Source organism: Bombus affinis, unplaced genomic scaffold, assembly GCF_024516045.1.
Source record: "Bombus affinis isolate iyBomAffi1 unplaced genomic scaffold, iyBomAffi1.2 ctg00000197.1, whole genome shotgun sequence".
NCBI classification, from domain to species: domain Eukaryota; kingdom Metazoa; phylum Arthropoda; class Insecta; order Hymenoptera; family Apidae; genus Bombus; species Bombus affinis.
Genome location: NW_026108902.1, coordinates 67,131 through 86,394, shown reverse-complemented (window position 1 = coordinate 86,394; position 19,264 = coordinate 67,131). Strand labels below are relative to the sequence as shown.

At 37.3% G+C, this 19,264-nt stretch overlaps 2 protein-coding genes and 1 long non-coding RNA gene across 4 annotated transcripts in view; 2 read left to right on the top strand and 1 right to left on the bottom strand.

The window, feature by feature from the left end:
- Positions 1-19,264, top strand: part of LOC126927673 (A disintegrin and metalloproteinase with thrombospondin motifs 3-like) — a 123,762-nt gene that overhangs the window by 68,696 nt on the left and 35,802 nt on the right. The gene's annotated exons all lie outside the window — the stretch shown is intronic.
- The window catches only part of LOC126927671 (uncharacterized), a 124,353-nt gene that overhangs the window by 73,798 nt on the left and 31,291 nt on the right, over positions 1-19,264 (top strand). Inside the window, exons 3-4 of one of the 2 annotated variants that reach the window (XM_050743720.1) lie at positions 17,512-17,754; positions 17,828-18,040. In XM_050743720.1, the coding sequence (XP_050599677.1) occupies positions 17,512-17,754; positions 17,828-17,904 (320 nt within the window). In that variant the 3' untranslated portion in view covers positions 17,905-18,040. Of the gene's footprint in view, positions 1-17,511; positions 17,755-17,827; positions 18,041-19,264 lie in introns of those variants that run through there. The other variant, XM_050743719.1, reaches the window with a different exon arrangement.
- Positions 13,768-19,264, bottom strand: part of LOC126927677 (uncharacterized) — a 31,849-nt gene continuing 26,352 nt past the window's right edge. Inside the window, exon 2 of the long non-coding RNA XR_007715769.1 lies at positions 13,768-13,887. This is a non-coding gene — a long non-coding RNA (uncharacterized LOC126927677). The remainder of the gene's footprint in view (positions 13,888-19,264) is intronic.

Below are 19,264 nucleotides of genomic sequence, written 5' to 3'. Positions count from 1 at the left end.
TAAAGTCTATAACGTGTTAGAACGATACAACAATTTTAGTTATTCCGTAGAGTATTACGACAACAGTCTTAGACCATTTGCATGATGATCAGGATCGCATGGTCAAGCAGACAAGTAAGTGTCACAGTGTAAAAGAAAAATAGTATCGGTGCATGACGTAGGGATGATGTACGGTGGTAAAGCGAAAGCTGAAGGACATTCGAATAAAAAGAAATAATAAAAAGAAAATAGTTATCGGTTATACAATGTGAACAAAATTACGTACGTGTTTAGAGCAACGACGTTGCCTACTACAGTTGTACGGTAACGAGCCTTTAGAATTTAAAGCCTGGATATTACTCTCGCGATGCTCGTCGATTATACGATGGACATTTTTCTAATAGTTTACAGTAAAAATATTCCTACGTCCAATAGATTGAATTTCAAGTTGAAAAATAATATTAGAAAAGACTGAAAACTTCACGATTCCTAGGATTACGTGTAACATTGCGTCTGCGGAGCCAGAAAATTGATCCACCGATTGGTCTCAAAGGAAAGTTATTTATAAGTCAAAGAGTATCGTATTGCATCGTTCTTTCTTTATTCGAAGCACTCGGGAACGTTCGCTGTAAACATTTCCATTGTATCGCGATCAACGAAGAATGATTCGTTTCGTAACTATAATCGCATTTTCATCCATAATGGACAAGACGAAACAAAGCGAAAGGAAAGTTGTACGTTCTCAATTACTCCTATACGGAACAAAGATCAGAAGTTATAAGTTATAGTCATAAGGGGCGACTTAATTGAAAATTACTTGACATCACGCGTTGCTCGAGAGCGAAGTTACGCGGATGTTTATATCGTCTGGGAGTCCCAGAGCAGCAGTTAAGGGTTAATATCGAGAGCGCAGCGATGGTAAACGTTATAATAATACAAAGTTCCGATATTCTCTAACTCTAACCATTCTACAAATTTCATCTTTAAACGGTATCGTGATCTGGTCCTGGTTTAACCAATTGGCTGTTTTCCACGAGTATACTCGTCACGAAGAGATGGCAGTATTTTACGTTACGACGAGCCCCGTCAGTACTAAATTGAAAAATAAAACAGTCGTTTCGTAACAACTTAATTCTATATTATAACAGCCACCCGTACTCCGTGTTCGACGAGTATACTCGCCATCGCTTACTGTTCGCGACACACTTTTAGGTACACGCTTTTCAAAGAGGTCGCAACCGCTAACTACTAAACTTTTTTATTCTGACATTGAAATTTAACAAGAATAAATCAATATTAGCGGCAATTTCAGTTCTATCCTTGGCACGTAAATACAATATAATTTACCTTTAACGAAAATGAATGCAATTATTCGTAATTATTCGCGATACTATTTACTTATATATTTTCCTATGTTGTCTTACGACAAGAGGATCAGCAGCAGGGTTAATTTATCAGTGTAAAAATATGCGCAAACTTCCACGATCCAGTTATAACACGCGATATAATTCGCTATTTGCTTAGCTCGCTTCGCCAACTGCCAGCCTCGCTATCTTTGTCCATGAGGATCTATTAAGAGTATCATTTTAATTACACGTTGGTCGATCGAACGGCCAACGAGAAACGCGGCCGACAATTTTGATTAAATAGCCGCTAGCGTTACCGAGAACACGGCTCGTGTAAAACAATTTCGTCAGACAATTTTGGTTATCGGATTTGTTCGGCGAGACGCGCAAACAAACCGGCTTTCACCTCGTCAAAGGCTACGTTTCACGCGAAACTCGCGCCAGTTACAGCGTTAACTTCCTTTGTAGTATTCATGGTGAAATCGCCAATTCATTTCCACCGTCTAACGAGAAAGACGAAACGGACGTATTCTCGGTGAACGCTTCCCTTTCGCGTCTCTCCCGTTCTTCGCATCGCTCTGCTTCAACGCAGTACAACCAGCCAGCTCTCTCGTTCGACAGCTGACAAATTGCCTGCGTAACTTGTTTGCCGCGACCGCGAGAACTATGTTTTAAGTCGAATGATCGTCAGATGTTACGAACAATTGGAAATTATCTTCATTTCCCATATCGCTGGCCGATGCTCACGATCTGTTCAGTTTGGAAAACATGGAACAGCTCGCTGGACGATTAGTTTGAATTTTACGGAATCGCGTTTGAGGTGGAATATGCCGAGATCGTTGATGTTCGACTGCTCCCACGAATACTCTGGTGTCTGTACGTTTTATCAGTCGAACCTAACATTTCTCAGTGACGGATAAGTTTCTTTTTAAAAAATCTACACATTCTTTTCTCTGTTCGATAGAATAGAATTCCGATAAATAAGAATTTGGTATGAAACTAACAACGTTCCAGTCGTACAGAAAGAAAATAGAATTTAATTAAAAAGGTGGGAGGTGGTGTAAGAATCGGCGATAGAATTCATCAAGAGTACGTGACGTTGGAAAAGCTACAGTCACAGATGTTAGAAAATGGAAACGTGATATTGAGAATTATGTAAAGCACGTGGATTGCTCGAATGATGGGGTAACTGTGGGGAAACCTTAAATACACTAATGTAATGGGATGGTTTCGTTGTGATAAAGACGATAATAACGACGATTTTATACAAATGGAAACAGCCAGCTAAAACGATAATGGAGAGGCACTTTCCCATGCCGAAGCACCCATGCCATTCGAAAAAGGGGCTTCGATCGTATAAAATTCACCGCGCAAAAGCTCCCAGGTACAGAGAAAATGTAATTTTACGCAGTTATTAAATTTACGCAGTTATTTCTACCGAAAGAATCGTGTGACGTGGTGCTTAAAAAGATATGGAATGTATAAATATTCAAAAAATCAATTTTATAAAATTAAATCTATCGATCCATTAATAGGATTAAAAGAAAGGAATACATCCGAAATGTACACAAAATTGAAGGAAAGGAAGATTTGTATAAAAATTGTAATAATACGATGCAGCAATTTCACGATACCATTTAATTAAAGTGGGTGTATATTTTTTTGAGAGCATCCTCTGTACATCAGAAATATATTACGAAATAGAAATATGTTATTACTGGTTTTCCGATGAGAATCCGAAGTGTATCAAACATTTAATCGGCGTAGATATTTATCGACGCAACAGTTGCAATTTCACAGATACAAATATCTTGCGAGTTCTCTCATCGTCGTAATTTGTATCTCCTTTATATACATCGTCTGTCTGAATATTCTTTCTAATATTCTAATTGGACTGTAGATTTTGATGCAAATTCATATTTTTGAGAATATGATTGAAAAAAAAAAGAGAAGTAAAGAGTATTTTGTATATTTTATATTTTCTTTCGTATCACGTGCATTTTGTACAATTTTATTGAAATTGGATTACAAGAGCCAAGCAAATCGAACATCAAACGGACTACGCGCCGTGTGTTACTTTATAGGAAAATCACGACAATGTCTGTAACATTCGTAGTATTTTACGATCCTATCTACGATAGCAATTAAAAGTTCATCAAACAGATGATTACATCACGTACAAGCCATTTGAAAGTCAAATTGTTCCATTTTCCGAAAATTTATTCTTTCTAACTTTTTAAGGGTATTGTACATCGTGGCTTATTAACATACTAAATAATAATTGACTGTTCGAATAGTTTGATGATTTTTGGAAAGTACGTGTCCCTGGTAAATATAACTTCTATGCACACTTCCAAATCCGTTTGAAATTTCACCGATACGATCAAGTTAGGCGTGTCTCGCTACAGTGCTGCAATGATCATTTCGAAATGCTTCGTATATCATATACGCAAAAAGTTTCCAGCAACGTTGAAACAGCTTCGCGAGCCACGTGTAATTTATTTATAAAAGATTTTTGCAACTGTCGAGACATCTTGGTATCTGTTAATAATCGTTGAGATATCATTGCAATCAAGTAATTGCACTGTATCATACGCGATAACGAAGTTACTCGATTATTCGAATGGTATGTACTGGGATTAGTTTCGATGGATGTTTGAATGATGACGGAATATTTGGCCAGCATAAGGACTGATCCCTTCCATATCGATCGCGTTTATCGATATTTGATAAAGAGGTCGTTTGCAAATTACATTTACCGTCTACTGTTGCTCACGAAATTATTCCAACTCTGATACGTGCTTCTTTATAAATATATCGCGTGTGTACGTGTATGTTACATATTATATTACATATCGCATATTACATATTATATTGTATTTTAAGTAACAAGATATTTAGTGCGAGTGTATATTTCGCAGAGATTCCAAAAGTGATTAAACAGTCAATTATCCATCACATCGATGCATCTCAATGTTCAATGGGACAGTATTTCGCGTCTATAACATGTTGAAGATAGCTCTTTATGGTGTATCTCGTGGAGGAAATTAATTTCACGAAATTAATTAAACAGTCAATTATCTGTTGTACCGATACGTCTTGATATTCAATGGAATAATTTTTGATATTTATTGTACGCTCAAAATACCTATCTATACTATGTACTATTTTTCCCCCCAAATATTCGCCACAACTATTTTCTGCCTTTTACATTTGCACTTTCAGGATGATTTCAAATTCTACCAATGTGATCTGGATAGTCGTGTTTCGTTACAAAACGAACAAAATCCCGAAGTCTCGTGTAACGGGCTATAGGAGGCGTTGGTGCGTTCTTTAAAACAGAATAACTTTTCAAAAATTGAGTCAAACAATTTGTTTCTTTCCTTTTTTCTTTTTTTTTTTTTTTTTTTTTTTACGAGTTAGAAGAATTGGAAAGATTAACAATAGGTGACGTGTAAAGAAATGTTGAAAGAAGTACAATTAGTCGGAATAGCGAAGAAGAAAGTAAAGGTAGCTTTTTACAACTTTTCTAGCTGGACCTGTAACGAAGATTTAAATAACACATTTCGAAGATTTCCTCTAACTCGTCGAGCAAAATTCAAATGGTTCGGTCCACAGTTGCAGACGAGTTATTTCGTTCGAATGAACGTACGAAACGAAAGATATTTTTACGGCGAGTGTCGGACTATTTTAGCTTTCGAGGCATTGTAAGTTGAATTTTAGTTGCGGTGTCGACAAATCATTGATTCAGTGACAGTGAATTTTCTTTTTTCTGGGTGTGATGCGAATGCGCAGAAACTTTGACGTCAAACGTTCCCGCTGAACGAACAGGACCTTCCGGCTGCCATGGATATTGATTTTCCTTGGGCTTCAAGGTTTCTGGAGCAGCTGTACCCATCCAGCGCAGACTCCGGCTATTCTCAATATGGCTGCCTATTGTACCCAAATCCGCTCGTTTTGCGTCGCAACGCGCTCGCCGCCATACACCAGCATGCGATCAATGCGCCAATGACATCAGCCGAATTTATTTTCGAATGTGACGCGCTAGACGTTATCAACATGGCCGATACATGTACCCTGTCACGTACTTCCTGATCGTCGTGTCTATCTCCATGGTCGTAAGCATCAATGGTAAGCCTCGCATTTCACTCGCTTTGTCGGGCTGCTTAAACCTTCGCCTCTTTAATTCGACGCGTTTCTCACACGTTTCGCCACGAATCAAATTACATTTTTCTGAAATTAAAAATTCGCCGATACGCGTTGTCCATCTTCGATATTTGCGAGAGAAGAAAACGATTCTTGCGCCTTATTCGTCACGCCGATTTTCACGTCGATACGATCGGAATACCAAAGTTGATCGACTCGACAATGTATTGACCAGTTAGCCGTTGCGACTAATGCGACTAAAATGCGTTAGAAAGGACAGAACAACTACTTTGTTCACGCTGTATTATAGTTTTTTCATAATAATTATTTATATCTCTTCATTTGTTCGTTTTACCTGGTCCTGGCTTCCAAATGGTCGAAACGTCTTCAAATTTACGAATATATTTTAGTTTTCGCTGAAATTGCAGTTTAAACAGCAAAAACTGCTTTTTACGCGTGACGAGTATACTCGTCAAGAGTAGGTAACTGGTTAAGACGGAAGATAATTTGCCAGGATAGACAATGGCGGTATTTCGTCTTTGAGAATTTTTAATTTGAGGAATTTTTCTTTCAACAAAGAGCGTTTCTGTAATGGAAAATGGAAGTTTCTGTTTCTTCCCATTTTTCTCTTTCTTTCTCGAGGTTCCTTTCAGTTACATGGCCCTATTTGTTTTACGAGCAAGTTGCGTTTTAGGAGCGTGTTTCGTTGAGGGAGTTTTCACTAGATGTCTGAAGGAACGATGTTTCGTCTATTTATAGCGAAGATCTTTCTCTACATATAAACTGCATATAGAGGAAAGTGCACCTGTTGAAGCCTTCACTCGTAGGTGTTAGCCATTTGTGTTACGAATCGTGTAAACAACGATCATCGTACACGGTGCATTTAATTGACTTTTCTTCCGTGATAAGCTTCGCGATGAATTCTCATTTCGAGGCTACCTTTTTCATTTACCGTCTTGCCTATGTTTCCTATGTATAAAATAAATAATTCATACTGAATACATCTATTTCTATTTTCTCTTTTTCTTTAGATAAGAAGAATATTACAATCAACTTTCACAGAGAATTTTTAACATTAGACCGTCCCAAAAGTGTCTTTTATCTTATAAGGAAATAATAGACGCACAACATTTTTTGTTTTAAATTATTTTATTGAATTACGTTTAATCCATCTTATTCTATTGGAACCAGATGTGAAATAAAACAGTATAATTTTTAACTTCATGAAATATACATAGAATATTTCGTGGATATCGAATCTGCAGTCTTGCGTAGATCCAATTGTCGTGTAGATGCAAACGTAGTCGTATACCGTCTGTTTAGTCTTCGGAGATGATCGAATCTGTTAAGAAGCTGAAACTCTAGAGGATTGGTACGATTGATCAAACTTGCGTGGAAGCGTTTTTCCGAACTTGGAAATATCTTTCATAACTGTAGGTATTTTTAAGTACCCGTGTATGATTTCGTTGATTACCTGCCAATGGATAAGGAATACGTTTGCTGCTCTCGGAATACGTTTAATTGAAATAAATCGAAATAAATTTTTCGTAATTTCCGGATACGTTTACGATATTTTGCTTGCCAAGTCTTACCGTCGGACGTATCGCAAGAACAGCAGGAAAATTTGGCGAAATATCGTTAGAGACGCTATTCGACGGAAAAGCTAAACATCCGAAGAATTCCGTTCTAAATAAGAAACCTAAACCGATGTTTCACCTTATTAGACGATTTCCTCGATGATATCCCTTTCCGCAATCTTCCTAGCAATCTTGTCAACGAACGCGACGAAATTTCATCTTACGCATATCGCCGATGTGTCTGTAAATGTCAAGACTAATATCTATTTATTTGTACAAAAATGTACAAAAATCTGACGTTAATGAAAGCACGACACATTTGTTTGAAAAATGAAAGAAAGGAAGAAGTAGAAGGAAGTAATTTCTAAGAAATAAAAGAGAGAAAGATGCGAAGCATTAAAAAGTAGACAACGATTTGCCCAACGTCTTACGTCCGATTCCTACGTCGATTTTAATAATCTTTAGAAATCTAGGATAAATCACGATTTCTATTAATTAATACGTATTTGTCGGTTGATTGTGTCCGATGATCAGGCCAACTGTTAACTACGGAACATCGAACTCACGCAGCGTCGGAACGAGCAAACGATTTATGGTGTCATCAGTGTGATACAATGGAAGATGGAGAGAGATGCGCCAATCTGACTGGAAACTTCACCACTTTCGGGCACAAGTGCACTGGTGATAAAAGGACCTGTATGGTAATGACAAATGATAACAGCGATTCCAACGCTTGTTGATTATACACAGGTCACGCACGTGTTTCAGCAGATGTTTGATATTTTGCTTTGATCGCGTGCTTTTAAAGCAAACAGAATATAGCAAACAGCTAGCTAAAAGCGATATTAGTTATCGTCAACACGAGAGCGAGAGAAGGCTGTTCAAGATAGAGCCACAGTTTCATTTCGTTCATAACGCGATTTTAGTGTTTGGAAATGTTCAATATAGTCGATCAATTCAGTTTCATAATAATTACGTACTTTATTGAAATTGAATCCGCTTTATAGGAACATATGTACATGGTGTACACATTAGAGGGAATATGCAAATGCAATTTTTTATTTGTTCTTCTTATTTATTGGTAATCAACAATGATATTGGATATGATATAATTGTACAGTTTGCACATACACGGCAAAAATTTTACGAAATCCGTAATCGATATTAACCGACCGAATTAACAATGAACGAACCGTATTCTCTGGAAATGATGCGAGATATTCTGGAAAATTGATATTCCCTTGACTAAAAATATGTTACGTTCACACTCACTCGTGTTCGTTACAAGTTCCAATGTGAAATGTCATACAGAGTGAAACAAGGAATTGTTGCAAATATTAATTTAATTTTAGTATCAAGAATCATTCTACGTACATGTAGAATTCTTTCTCATCTTTTCTTTTCAGTCTTCTTTTTTCTCTTTTCGCTCGATACTATCAAGTTCGTGGTTTAATGCCGCCCAAAATGAGCTCGTACTCGGACAAAATTAAAAGAAATACTATATTTTAGCGTACGAGTGTCTCTTGCGATCCGCTAGGACATGTCATATAACGAACATCGTGAAAGTTTAAAATCTGCAAATATTCCTTTCACGTTTGCTTCTTTCTCTTCAGGTAAAGCGATTTTCTTACACTACCAGCACCGAAGATTCAACGTCTAGTCCACAAACTTGGTCGGTGGAGAGAAAGTGTACTAACAAATGCGACTCCGGATGTATAGTGGTCGGTGAACGAACAAAACTCTCCGCTTGCACCACTTGCTGCGAGAAATCGTTTTGCAATATCGGTACCGGTGCTGCGAACGATCTGACGATAAGAGGGATCGATCTGTTTCTAGCTTTAGTATTACAAATTACATTAACAATTATCATGTATCCGTCCTGACATTGCAGACGAAGTAACACACGATCGTGAATCATTTTAGTCGCCGATGAGAATAATTGGTTCTATTAACGCGTTTATACGTACATTGTAACATACACTGTAATATTACACAACAACACGATACATAAGATTTATCGCATTACCAATGAAAATGCTGTTTTCATTTTATAAATGTGTACATGGAGTTTCATTCCTTATGTGTTTCATAATAATATTACGATGAATATTGATTAATAAATCAATAAAATTACGACGATATCGATAATACGAAGCTCAGAAATAAGAAAATAATAATGATGTTCTCGTTCTAATGATGTCGATAAATCAAAGAACAATTGATAATATAAAAAGGGGATGTTCTTAAGAATACGATGCTCATAATTATAATAATTACAAATACAATCAAATCTACGAGAATGAGATTTAAAACACTGCTAAGTTATTACTCGATCGTTCAACGAACCAATGTAATTTAAATTGTAAATTTTAGAAAAATTGTTATAGCAATACACTACCAATAAATTGTATAAAGTAACAAACTTTTCTAAAAAAAAAATTCATTAAAACTCTCGATTTAATAATAAATACTTTTTATCGATTTCCATTTTTCCATTATCCTCTACTTAATTCCCAAGGATGTCAATGAGAAACATATTAGGTTGTTCCAAAAGTCTCTGTCTGTTTTATAAGAAAATAATAGATGCACAACATTTTTTCTTTTACATTATTTTATTGAATTTTGTATGATCCGTTTTCTACTAATAGAACAAAATGGATCATAATGTAAAACAAAAAATGATGTGCATCTGTCACTTCCTTATAAAACGAAAGAAATTTTTGGGAAAACCCAATAGAATGGGAATTTTCTCGTGGACACATAACATTAGAAAATTGTACACAACTTTTATTTAAATTCCTTCGTACGATCTCTGTACAATATTCTTTTACTAATTATACCTTAATTTTCTTTTTATTTTACTTTAATTTTTAAGTATCCTCCGATTGGTTTCCAATTATTTTGATTATTTTGCAGGAAGCGAACAATTTTAACGATCGGCATATTTTTCGATACTCGTGAACAAGAGTGTACAACCTGGACGTTTATACACACCCACATTTCTCTCAAACGCACAAACATCCGCATTCCGTTTATAATACTAAAATTTCGCTGGAAACAGGGAAACGCGAGATCAGGTATCTACTAAATCGCTTAAACTATATAGTTTATACCAGCGCGTTTACAGCTGTAACCAATTAACGTAATTACACTGCCTAAATGAAAGCATTCAGTTTATACTCGTGCATTCTGTTCTTTCAACAGCATCCTGGAAATCTGCGTGTTATCATTTTCGTAGAAATCGAGAGAGCTTAGGTTGAATGTAGATCCGACATCGTCAAACGGAAAATTACAAAGTTCTTGAATTCCTGGAAGGTTCTAACGGGATATAGGGTTTTGTTCCAATGGAAAACACATATTCGTTTCTAGAAATCGGTTTTAATTAAATTTCCACATCCGTGAACAAAGGGATATGATTTATCGTGCGATAGCATATAATGAAAACTAAGGCAAAGAATGGAATTTTTTGTTTTTCGTAGAAAACGTGAGACGACATCGCCTTGTTAAGAGGAAATAAAACCATTCCAGGAAAGAATAACGATCGTCGTTAAGCGTAATGTAATTTCTTTCTGAAGAGTCATACTAATCTATCGCCCACGCGTAATGCCTCGATGCTAAGCATCTCTCATTTTGCATCTCGTTCGTTGCCATTCATCTCGTTGTGTAAAACGCAAATAAAATGGAAAGAAATATTTTTTATTCCAAGAAGCAATTATTCAAACAACAATTTATCAACGGATAAGAAAATCAGAAATGTCCCTTTTAATATTTTTAAAATTAATATTAAAACCATCTTTCTCTTCTTTTTTACTCTTACTTATCTGAAATTCTTTATCTCCTAATTTCGATAAACCATTTTACAAAACGTAGGCTATTGTCCGTTTTACGTTTAACTGTTATGAAATTTTGCAGTCCATTTATGCATAATCTTGCGAGTAAAGTACATTTTGCCAAAAGTAATCGAGCGTCTGTCTACTTTTGAACAATACTGTACCCAACAGCTACTTACAGTGGCTACAAAAAGTATTTCTGTATTATTTCTACCATTGTGTTTATCCCAGCGTGCTAATCAATTATATTAATTGAAAGCATATTAATTGTCCTCTGTCTGCAAAAGCCTTACCGACATTTACACGCTGGATCGTTTAGGATCATGCAATATCTGTTTACGTTCTCGTGTTTTAAAAAGTGTGCTCAAAAATTCTTGAATACTCTTGCAAGTTGTTAGAATATCTTCCAATAATTTTCATATCGATACATGTGAATCTTTTTAAGCGAAGCGGAATCTAAGCAAAAATATGAAGAAAGTGGAAAATCGCTTAAAGTCACTGGTCGAAAACCATCCACTATGCAGATGGACAGATAAATTTCGCGTCACTTGATAGTACTATCGTATGACTACGAACTATTGACACTAGTTGAAAGTGAAATGTAACGGCTGATGAAAAAAAATTGAAAAAGATAGAGATACGTAAGTATTAGCATTAGGTTGGCATAAAAGTTTCTTTCGTTTTGTGAGGAAATAATAAATGTACATTTTTTGTATCATATTATTGTATTGAATTATGTATGATCTATTTTGTAGTAATAGAATCCATTTTATTTTATTCGTACAGAATTCAATAATAATAACATTATATTTCCTTATAAAACTAAAGAAACTTTTGGGACAACCTAACGCATATAAATACCTTTTCACAGCCACTGTATAAGATTATAAAAGATACTGATATACAAGATATTGTTAGCTGTAGCTGCACCACCACGCACTGAGCATTGCAAATATCGAAAGCCATGAAGAAAATTTGAAGAAGAAATGCTGTAATTTTATAAAACTGAATTGTAATCGACGAGACGAGTAAACGTGTGACAGATATCGTAGAATAGAAAAAAAAGTGTGTAATAGACAAAAAAAGAAATGTTTAATATAAATTTTACTTAGAATTCATACACGTAAGTAGATATGACTTTTCTGCCAGTCACTGTGCATTATCTGACATAATTTATCTCTCGTACTTATTCTTTCATCCAGGCAAAGGAAGCTGTCGGAACAGATTTAATTCCCGTTCATTAGATTCGTCGCCTTACTGAATACGATATTTTCGAGTTCGCGGTTCAAGGGAAAGCGAAGAATTCTGGTGGGGTCGAGAGTGTCACGTAAAATAAAGAACAGGGGGCTCGAACGAAAAGAAAAAACATCTGTTTCTTCTTTGTTTGTCATCCCTCAATATCCCCACTACCCTGTAGGCGTACGTGACCGTTGTCACACTTCTAGGACATTCGGTGGAAGGACCGTTAGGATACAGGTGACTCATTAGGCACTTCGGCGATATACATTGTCGCCAAGGCCGCCACATCTCTATCTCCATCATCGGTCCATCGGATTTGAAGTATGCCGGTCGTGACAAGAGCAACGTTCAAGATGAAATCCTCGGCCCTTGTTAAATCGTCTCGGTCGGGTTCGAACAATGCGTTCGCCAGCATCCTCGTTTCTCGGTGATTGCACATAAAGCTGCCATTATTAGAACTTCAGTGGGCGGTAAGCGCTGGTGCTTTTTCCAGTCTCGCGTTCGCGCTTACTCTTACGCACAATTCGCCGCTGCACTCGCGTGCGTTTCCAGCCGCGTTCATCCGTCCATGTGGCTGCCAGTCGTAACGCGAAGCTCGTTCGTCGCGTTTACTCCACTTTTTTCATCGAAAAGTTTTATCCGGAATATCACGTTCGACTCGACGACCAATTAATTATCGTATTTTACTTTCATCAATGGTGCATCATTTTCATGGGAAACGTTTAAATTTCCACGTGGTGCCACGTGGTGGAAAAATTGGCCACCGGTTGCTGCACGACGCTCCTTCGTCGCGTTTATTCCACCTCTTCGGCGAAACGTTCCATCCGGAACGTCGCGATCGACACGAGATCGAAATTAATTATATTCTACTTTCTCCGATGGTGGATCGTTCTTGCGCGAAAGAAAATTAAATTCCTACGGCACGTGGTGAATAAATTGGCCACCAGTTGCTGCACGACGCTCCTTCGTCGCGTCTACTCCACTTTTTCGTCGAAACCTTCTGTCCGGGGGTATCGCGATCGACCCGAGATCCGATCGATCGTCTTATCCTTCCGTCCTTTTCGCGAAAGTCGTTCGAATTTGTGTGACGCGCGCGTGGAAAATACTGGCGCGAATCTTCGAGTTAGTGAGAATCTTTGGCTCGAATTTGATGATTCGTTCGCGTGGGAATCGCAGGGCGAGGCGTGCGATTGTCGCGATCGCTCTTATCGCTCGCTCCACTTACGTTCCGCTTCGTTCTACCGATTACTAGTTTGCTGCATTCCCGGTTACTTTACTGGTGGTGAATCGTTAATCGACGCGAGTTACCGCCGACGAGTTTGTTACGATACGCAAGTACAGTGGAAAAAGGAGTTTAGCGAAACAGTTTCGTAAAGCTAAACGATTGGACGAATCGAAAGGAATTGGAAGTCGTTCTAAGAATTCTGTTCGAAGACAGCTTTGAGAAGGCGAACGGCGATTGAAAAAAGAAGAAATTGAAAGACGTCGAAGGAAATCGAGAAACGTTCGAATTCAACGAGGCAGTTTCGTACGCCTAGAGACGATGATCGAAGGAAATTGAGAAAGATTCGTCTGTATTTTAAGATACTGTATCAATTTGGTATAAATAGGTCGAGCAAATATTCACGGTTAATCTTTTCGATAAAGCACTACCTACAAAACCACTGCATTCTATGATTTCATTTCATCTCTGGTGTACCGTAGAATCGTTCCCTTCTCCATTATACGATCGATTAAACAACACCCTGTGTATTAAAACCAACGATTCACCTTCGTATTACTTCCGCGCTAGCTACGTGATAAAGCGCGAGACATTGAAAATGTTAGAACGCGAGAGTATCGTCGCATCCGCGTCTATATGACACGGCGTTTCGAACGCGTTACGAACCGGCGAAATGAAATGAGAATATCGGGTCTGCGAATTAGCTGCTTTCATCGCGATAACTACGTCTGCGAGTGAACGAGCATGCCTGGCGAGTTTTGGGTAGCCAGAAAATCCTATTGAAATTTCGATCAAAGCGCGCGAGACATGACGCGATCGAAACTTCCCAGTTTTCTCCTCGCCACGTGGCTGCTCGGCACGATCGCTACTAAGTCGCGAATGAGCGACTTTTTGCAAAGCTTGCAGGAGTACGAGATCGTTTACCCTCGAGTGATCCCGAATGAGAGCGCGCGGAACAGAAGATCGACCCACGAAGACCGAGAAACTTAGCGCGAGTATCTCCACCAAGAGCCGGTGTTCCTCGAGATCAGCAACTGGACCTTAAGGACCATGTCCAACGATCGATTGATACTGTCGTCGAATTTCACCGTGAATTGGGTGCGCCAGGGTAAAACCAAGTCCGAGCGACGTAACGCCAAGGCGAACTGCGATCTTCGACAAGGCAGCTTGGAAGGAGACGCGAGTTCCTTCGTCGTCGTGACGATATGCGAAGAAGAAGTGTACGCCTTGATGTTGATCGGGCAGAGATCGTTCTTCGTTCAGCCGCTGACGAATGGCCAGCATGTGATGTTTCAGCCGAAAAACGAAAAGTGGTGGTCGATCAGGAATAATTCGAGCTTCGTGTCTGTGAATCCGGAAAATCCTGCAGGTGAGAAGGATCGTTATCGCGATGGCTTTTCATCTTTCGTTAGACGGTTGGATGTAGGTGATTGGTTGATCGATTTACCGACTTCCTTGCCAATTATGTTATAAGCTTCTTACTTTGCGATCCGCCGTTAATTGCTTCTTCTATTCTAAAATTGACTCTGATCGTGATACTGTAAGAACTGATAGCGTCGATATTATAATACCATACATAGAGTATGAGAGTAATCGTAGTACAAACGAATATATATATATATATATATATATATATATATATATATATATTCGGTTTAATAAATTTAATTTAATAAATTTAAACCGTCAAACAGGGAGGGCTTAATCTGCAGGCAAAAAGGAGAAAAAGAAATAATCATTTACAAAGCGAACGACCATTAGCTAATTCCAATTTAAAAATATAGCTAAAGTCAAAGTCATTTTGAACAAATGTTTCCTGTACGCGTTACCGTTTGGCATGGACGAACGTCTCGGACGTTGATGTCCGTACATTTATATATATATATATATATGCAGTTCTGATAATCATTTTCAACTCGCACAGGGAAGAAACATCACTGAGGCTACCTCGAATTAAATTCGCGTATCAAGTAACAGGATAGATACGATTCATACGAAGCTTTGCGTCGTTATTCGAGGTAGGAAAAGCTTTAGCAGTGATATCGAGAAAAGCGAAACTACGAAATCATCGCTGTCGTCGAGACAGAAATTGCTGCGAATATCGCGGAAAGCAGAGCGACGGTAAAGAGTATTACAGGAAAAAGTTGTTCGGAATATTAGCCTTGGCAAACATATTTCAAAGCCGTTGAATATGGCGAGATTGTCCGCTTTGTAAATATTTACCGAAAAACATGTCGTACGAAGCTGGGCAATAAACGCGTTTTTCCACAGTTACAAACAAGTATCGTACGTATGAAACAAGTAACGACGAATTTTCCATTCCACGGCACGCGACAATTGACCGTATTATCAGCGTTTCGTCAGAGTTTCAAGAACTGCACTTTCTTTTCTGTATTTATGGTTTCGCAACTGTAAAACGGAAGGTTTATTCTGGAGATGCGAGTTCGCGTGAACAACTAGCGCAACGAGTAAAAACACGCGGTTTTTGCAACTCGATCGAATTGTTAGCAACTGTGTGTACGAGATCGTATTACTCCCATCGTTGATCGATGTCAGGCTTCTATCCGAGCACGCGGACAACGTTCTCCAACGACCAATCAAACATACCAGATAATAATTTTTCATTGTATCATTATTGTAGCTATTAACGACACGGGCTTGTTGTCGCATGATGAAAAGCATGCAACTGCGCTGACACGATAATACAGCGAACTTTTGCACGCTGCGATGGAAAACGCGTCGTTACCTGTTTCGTACGAACGATACTCGTTTGTAATTCTGTAAAGAAACGTCCGTTGACGAACATTATATAAAGTTCTTCCTTCTTCTTCTTCTTGTCTGTAAATCAACTACTTACAATTTGACGGTTTAAATTTGGCACACCCCGTATATACAGGATGCAACGGAACAATGTCTGAAAGCGAGAACAACGCGAATCCTTGTGGAAAAATGAAGAAAAAGTATAGGATAAAACGTTCTCATTTTCGACTTGGAGAATCGAGTCTGAAAATTTATCAAGTATACTCGAACTGTATCTGAATATCGGTTCGAATAATAAATTTATTTAATTATATAATTAATTTATTACAAAGGAAATACAATCTGGATGTGAATGTTAAATGGAAACAAATTTTGCTAAGTTGAAAATCGATCGTATCGTAATTACCACGACTCGTTGTTTACAGATTAAAAATCTGTTTTACGAATACGAGGAGCTATATATCTACTATTATTAATCAATTTTTATGAAAAATTTCGTACGATGCGCGGATAAATTCTAATTTGATAAATTGTTGGAAACGTGGAAAATTGAATGCAATAAAATTACGTGGCACGGTTTACACGGTTGCAACTTTATGACCCACTCAGGTCAAGTAGCAATGAAATTTATTGCATATATCGGAAATTCAAGGCACGTAATTGGCAGTTTATAAACAAATTATTTGTTCTCTTAATTAAATTGCCCGCGTCGAAAGCTGTGAAACGTTTTTGTATCGAAATCGAAGAATCCAACATCGCGATCCTATGAATCGAAGAATGCGACGTAAATGTTCGAAGTATGGTTGAGAAACGATAGAAAATTCCAAGTGTTACGCTGTATTTCTCGTTCGATTTAAATCGAAATTTTAATGAGGAACAGCGCCGATTGATATTTAAAAGTGAAACGGTTAAGAGCAACGATACAGGTTTTGTTAAAAGTAATTGGTCTCTTTACCTCGCTGTTTAAACGGGTTTGCTTGACGTTACTTTGATCAATTTCCATTGACACTTTTATAGATAGCATTCTTTTTTACGGATGGAAAGCCGTCTGATGAAAATTTGTCTGAAATGTCCGTCGTAAAATTGCATTTTCGCGGGCAACAGAAAACATTGGAATTTTGTACAAAAGCGCAATACTTTAATTAGCGCAAAATTCCATTTTCCCCGCTGGGAAATTGAATTTTCTATTAAAGCGTGATACGTTTAATCAGCGGTGGCGTAAATTCAACAAACTAACAACTGGAATATTGACTTGTCACAATTTTGTGACACCGTATTTGTCGTTGATACGTTCCAGTCTGGTCGTATTTACAATTTCAGAAATTTTGCAACTATTTTTTCATTTTATCCGTAACGAGAATAGCGAAGATAAGACAGACAAACGTGGTAAAACGTTGATAATTCGGTTACAGGGAAATCGAATAAATTTGAAGTTGAAGAAAGTAAGAGAAAGTCGAAACGAAGCAAACGCGATTCCTTAAGCCACGATGTTCAGGGATTTTATAATCTTTCCGGTGACGTCTTCGACGTGGAATACCCAGAAGCTGAGAAATTGATTCTGTACGATGAAAAAGACGATGTCTGCACAGAATACAACGATACAATAGTGGAAAAATTATCGATCGACGTAAATCCTGTTGAGAAATGCTCAGTTGGTATGACCGCTAGTTACTAAAAGGTTACTAGGGTTATGTTGGTACGACTCCTAACGACGCTCTTTTGTCATAGGAGTCGACCACGCCTTATTTGCTAAGACGCATTGGGAGAGTTTAGACGTTTGCTGTGTGATTTGGTGTTTTGTATAAGAGAGAAAATAAAAGGTGTGATAACCAATCCGAGTGGATCCGAGATTGATTATCAACCCCAACCTATATAAAATAACAAATCCCGAGGAAATTGGATACTTCTCTGGTCCTAAATTGCAAAGGAACAGATTATCAAGTAAGTCAAATATTTTTCCAAATGCCATTCTTGTACAATCGTTGCTTTTCTACTTACCACGTACAATATAGCGGTTAATAAATTAACGAATCATCGAATATTACTGAAAGAAAGAAATTGTACTGATATTCCAATCTATCGTGTACAAAAGTAATAATAACAGCATGTAATATAAGAATAGCTTATCTTCAGCCTTAAAAGGAACTCGGTTTACAATTATTCTCCCTATTGCGTTCCACTCTCGCTTCATCTTCTACACGTGCATCTATATTTCGCTGTTTTTAATTTATTTTATTATTCCCTGTCTATTACACATATGTATATTGTCCATTGCACGAATCTTTATCTATCTTGCCTAATTTAATGTAAAAAATAGAAAAATAGACAAATTTGCTGGAGGAATACGTTTACCAAAATTTGTCAAGAATTTTAAAGAAATTTGCAGGATGAAATTCACGGTGATACCGAATTGATATTTTTGAAATTATACTTTTGAAATAATTATTTATATCATAATAATTATTTCACGAATACTTGCTCGTAGATATTAATTTATGCTTTTAATAATCATGCGTTTAAGCTATCAAGTCGAGTCGAGTAGACTTTCTAATTTCGTGGAAGATAAGTCGATTTCTAAGATAAGTCATTTCATAGAGAAAAGACCAGCTGCTAAGGATTCGTCGCCACGATGGCTAGAGCTTGGAATAGCTGCTGATTACTCCGTTTTCATGGAATTCGAGTACAGCAATATATCTTGGCTCTTTTAAACATCGTAAGTAATACCAAACGAAATTCTGTTATTATACTTAGATATAGAATACCTCCAACTACATATGTACGCAAGCAACCGGGAAACATAGGGCAGAGTTATGCGTATCTCTGTATTTTCAAGGTACGCTATTTGCTTTCAAACATCTCGATCGTATATTCGGATGGAAGCTCTGTATTTTCTGTTTACACTGTTCAAAGCTTACACGTATCTTTTAAAAAGTTCAGCGAATAATTTATCCGTAATGGAATTTTGTAATCGATTAATTTCAGCCATTCGGTAATTGATTTTCCAATGCTGTTGAGATTAATAACGTACATTTCCTAAGATAAATATAACGAATAAAATTAATTTTTTAGGAAAATTATATAAGATACGATGTATTTACGAGAGTTTTCAATAATAATTTATTTGTAAGGCTGTAATACTGTTTTAACGCCTGTTACATTTTCGTA